Source organism: Carassius auratus, unplaced genomic scaffold (genome assembly GCF_003368295.1).
Source record: "Carassius auratus strain Wakin unplaced genomic scaffold, ASM336829v1 scaf_tig00038848, whole genome shotgun sequence".
Classification (NCBI taxonomy): domain Eukaryota; kingdom Metazoa; phylum Chordata; class Actinopteri; order Cypriniformes; family Cyprinidae; genus Carassius; species Carassius auratus.
In genome coordinates, this window is record NW_020526471.1 from 84,253 (window position 1) to 89,514 (window position 5,262).

Genomic DNA, 5,262 nt, shown 5'->3' on the forward strand with positions numbered 1-5,262 from the left:
ATAGTCCATATAAAAAAACTGGATGATGAGTAATTTCTTACTGCTAAATACTGAAAAAAACAGAGGTGTTAATTATAGGACCTATAATGTCCTCGTGGAAGTTTATGCAGATTTCCTTTGATCCAGTCGTCTGGCAGTTTCTGTTCTGGCTCTGATTAACGCCTGTGATTTGTGTTCTAATTATTCAGTGAAGACAATTTACTTTATACATTAATAACGATGGTCTTCCATCGTTCTTACCTTAACACAAGGTTAGATTATAATGCTTTATTGGGTGGTTGTTCAGCACGCTTAGTAAACAAACTACAGCTAGCCCAAAATGCAGCAGCAAGAGTGCTTACTAGAACCAGGAAGTATGACCATATTAGCCCGGTCCTGTTAACACTGCACTGGCTCCCTATCAAACATCGTATAGATTTAAAAATATTGCTTATTACCTATAAAGCTCTGAATGGTTTAGCACCTCAGAATTTGAATGAGCTCCAGTTACATGATAATCGTCTATATCTGCTGCGTTCTCATAACTCAATTTGATAATACCTAGAATATCAAAATCAACTGCGGGCGGCAGATCCTTTTCCTATTTGGTGCCTAAACTCTGGAATAACCTACCAAACATTGTTCGGGAGGCAGACACACTCTTGCAGTTTAAATCTAGATTAAAGACCAATCTCTTTAACCTGGTTTACACATAACACACTAATATGCTTCTAATATCGAAATCTGTTAAAGAGCCAGTAAGATGAAAATTCTAAGCTTCCTATCACCTTTCCTATCACAAGTCCTGTACAACAGGTTTAAATCCATGCAAGGTTAAAAAACATTGTCATTTTGTCAAAATATCATTTTAAAATTACCTCAATTCTCAGAAAAACTGCTCTGGCCCATATCTGCAAAACGGATTTGAGCCAACACTGTTTTGACTTAGACTGTCAGAGACTACCTGATGTGGACCACATACGAAATACTTTTCTCAAACTGTGTGAAGAACTCCGTGGAATAAACATTTTCAAAACAACATGGTTACCTGTCTGCATTTTTTTTTTCTATCTAGAGCATGAGATAAATGCATTGTCATTAAGCTGAGCAATATTTTCAGTGTTTAAAAACTATACAGCAACATTTTGTTATGCTATAAGGTCCGTTACAGCACAGGTCCGTTTGAGCTCCGTTTTAGGTCCGTTTTACGACAGCGCCTAAAGTGCCAAGTGAACGTTGGGTCTCGCTTGACTGTCGTCTTGCAGATACGGTCCACATCCATACTACTGACTTCAGTCAGAAGCGCCAAAAAATAATAAAAAATATCATCAAACCAAGCTGTCAACGGAGATTTATCTGACCAGCTAGGCTACCACACGTAAGTTTTTATGTGTCTATGTGTTTATTATGTACATCTATTTTTATGCGTTTATTCTAATTTACTGTCTATTACTTAAACGTGCAAGTGAAATGCTGTTTGCTTGGTAGATAGCAGTTACAGGCTGTTATTTGTGCACCAGTCTGTGTTATGTTAAAGCCGCTACTGCGCTATACAAATAGCCTATGAGTGTAGCACAGAATAGACCAATTATAGGATAACCGAATCAACTTTTTAATATCATAGCATATATTTGCGCTATTGTGCTGAATTTTAAAAGTTAGTCTTAGCAATGTCCAGACGAGTAAAAAACTTTTTGCGCATTTTACGAGGATAAACGACATACAAAAGAGGATGACAATCGATCCTTCCCGCACAGATTTCCATTGATTCAATTCTTCCAGTTTTGACGTCTTCGTAAAACAGCATACACCAACAATAATGCCTTCTGTTATTCTTCTAATTCTTTTTATTACTAGGCCTAATTGGGGCTACGTCTTAACCTCAATGGTTAGATATAGTTCATTTGTCTAATTCAGTTTTACATGACCAGTTTTTTTATTATTATTAGGCTATTATTTTATTACAGTTCCATCAACTAATGCACAAATCATTATAGAAGTAGGCCGAGAAGGATGGGCATATCTTCATTTTGAGCAAATGCAATATACGTCTGCCTGTCATGTAGGACCATGTAGGACCAGCACTGATCCAAATGTCTCATTCATCCTAATCAGTAATGCTGTTTTCCAGGTGCTGAAGCTGAAATATGAAGGCATGCTATAAGGTGGTTTGCCCTTTCGGCGGACAGGAGAGGAGGGCGCCAGGAGAGACTGCCGCGTCAGCAGCAGGAGCAGCAACAGCAACAGCTGCCACAGCACCCACCTAGTGATTTTGTTTAAGTGCATGTTTTTTTTTTTCCACGTTGTGTTTATAGCCTGTGCGTTTTTTTATCCATTAATTCTGTGTATGTTGTTGACTGTGTTTTGTGTTAATTGTTGACTTTGTTCATGACTTTGTTGTTCGTTTTTTATAATTAAATATATGAATTCGTGGTCATTAATTATGTGTTTGTTAACTTTGTTCACGTTGTTTTAGTATGACAAAAATGCCGAAAATAAGGCAAAAGGTCAATCCAGTGGTGATTTAAGCGGATTCGTAACACATCCGACACAGCTTCGGTAGGCGGAATCGTTTCACGCACCCGTTACGTATCTGTAACGGGATGATCAGGCGGTGCTGGATCGGCGCTGGCACATATCCGCAACAACCCCTAAAAACAGACCAGAAACGGCTTCGGCCCGATGTGCGTTTGGACTCAGGAACGAGTCCGTGAGGCAGATGCGTGCCAGACCCGGCTCTATCGTTTTGCGGTTGCGGCCCTGTTCCGTTACAGCTGTCCAGTGGCTATCTGAGTCATGTAAGCACGTACATAGCCAAACTGAGCACACAACTTCACAGTAAACAATGCGTTAGCATTAACATATAGTGCTAGCGCGACATACTGATAAGAAGCTCGGGAGAAAACAAACACATAACTTTATAATCTACAGGTTGTGATTCGGAGATGCTTGTTGGTCCAAATAAAGTTGGTAATGAACCCTCTTTTACGGCCAAACGCTTTGAAAATTCCTCCTTGAACTTACAGAGATTAGAAAAGCAGTCATCAGTGATTTGTTGTACTGCTCTGGTATTGTGGTAAAAATGAATTTTAGCCATTGGTTCTTCTGATCTTCATTCTTTGGCAGTGAAAATAAAACAAACTTACCTTTACAATTAAAGACACACTGTCTCCTCGACATGATGCTATCACACCAACTACGTACTAACCAGAGCGTCTGTGTGGGGGGGGGGGGGGCAGGTCAGAGTTTTGTTTCTCCCAAGACGGTAGGCAGAGATTATTATGCAAAGTGTTCCAGTGACGTACATAGAGATGGGCAAAAGATTTTGAAATCTATACCGACTCGTTTCAGCGATTCAAAGTCGACTCCTTACTTTAGAAGCCAATAACTTTATAAATCGTGTACTTTTCGGATTAATTACTTTGCACATTGTTTACACTGATGGACAGCTACATCATACACTGTAATACAGGTAAATTTTCCATCTGTGTGGCTCTTTAAAGGATTTTTAGGCTGCATTAATTAGGTAAGCCGGAACCCGGAACGCTTCCCATAACACCTGATGTACTTGCTACATCTACATCCATTCTTCAGTACAATTAGAAGAATGGCATCTACGCTAATATTAGTCTGTTTCTCTCTCATTCCGAGGTCACCGTCACACATAAATGTGACATGACTGGAGTTCCATATTGCAGCTCATGGAAACATTTTCACATAACTATGACAAGATATTTTTATGTTTATTTTGCACAGCACATATTTACGTGTTCATCTAATTGCTGCTCTCAGCAATGCTGGTGGCATCTGAATGTTTGCAAACAGTATATTGATGGTCACGTATTTCAAACATTTAACCCCTAAATTAAAAAAAGAAAATATGTAACTGTTTGTTTATGTAACTGAACCATAATATTTTTTTTCCCACACATTAATTAGTTTTACCTTCTGAACTTTGTGTTCTTTCTTTCAGGAGAATAGTGAAGAAGAAAGACTCCTCAGACGGGTTTTGCTGGAGGGGCATCCTCTGATCAGGCTGAGACCTCACCGATGGGTGCTGCTGGAGTGGCTTCCACTGATCAGGCTGAGACTTCACCGATGGGTGCTGCTGGAGTGGCATCCGCTGATCAGGCTGAGACCTCACCGATGGGTGCTGCTGAAGTGGCATCCACTGATGAGGTTGAGACCTCACCGATGGGTGCTGCTGGAGTGGCATCCGCTGATCAGGCTGAGACCTCACCGATGGGTGCTGCTGAAGTGGCATCCACTGATGAGGTTGAGACCTCAGCGATGGGTGCTGCTGAAGTGGCATCCGCTGATCAGGCTGAGACCTTACCGATGGGTGCTGCTGGAGTGGCATCCGCTGATCAGGCTGAGACCTCACCGATGGGTGCTGCTGGAGTGGCATCCGCTGATCAGGCTGAGACCTCACCGATGGGTGCTGCTGGAGTGGCATCCACTGATCAGGCTGAGACCTCACCGATGGGTGCTGCTGGAGTGGCATCCACTGATGAGGTTGAGACCTCAGCGATGGGTGCTGCTGAAGTGGCATCCACTGATCAGGCTGAGACCTCGCCTGATCAGGCTGAGATCTCACTGATGGGTGCTGCTGGAGTGGCATCCACTGATCAGGCTGAGACCTCAGTGATGGGTGCTGCTGGAGGGACATCTGTTGATCAGGTTGAGACCTCAGCGATGGGTGCTGCAGGAGGGGCATCCGTTGATCAAGTTGAGACCTCACCGATGGGTGCTGGTGGACGGGCTTCATCTGATCAAGCTGAAATACTACTAAAAATAATCAGTCGAATTTTTTGGCTATACACTGCAAATTCTAAATAGATAAACCTTACTCAAAAAATAAATAAAATAAAAAATTCTAGCATATGATAGTCTGGAAGCAAGTGGCTGACATAGATTCTGTGAATATCTGTGTTATATGTCCTGCCTACTATGCAATACAAATTGGGTAACAAATTAAGACTTTTTCAGTAAAATCTGAGAAATTTCTGTTCTTCAACTGAATGTCTATTCACCCAAAACTTCAGACAATTCATCATATAAAGCAGACATGTCCCTTTAGAAGACTCTCAGTCATTTTTGCACCACTGGGCCAAACCATTCTTTGTACTAATTGTACTATTTTTCTGTAAACTTGTGTTTACTTCCTTCAAAAAACTGGTGGCTAGTTGACCCATCCTGAGCAGTGACATCACTCCAGGCATTCTACAGCATGGTTCAGCATGTTTGACTAAGAATTCCGGCTCAGGAATGGTTTGTAATTGT

The 5,262-nt window shown here is 41.4% G+C and overlaps 1 protein-coding gene across 1 annotated transcript; it reads left to right on the top strand.

The window, feature by feature from the left end:
- Positions 1-4,029: 4,029 nt before the first annotated feature.
- LOC113083571 (S-antigen protein-like) lies at positions 4,030-4,732 on the top strand (the record flags this gene model as incomplete). Its single annotated transcript, XM_026254621.1, has 1 exon — positions 4,030-4,732. A coding segment is annotated over exon 1 (703 nt), but the record flags the coding sequence as incomplete, so codon positions are not given.
- Positions 4,733-5,262: the final 530 nt, after the last annotated feature.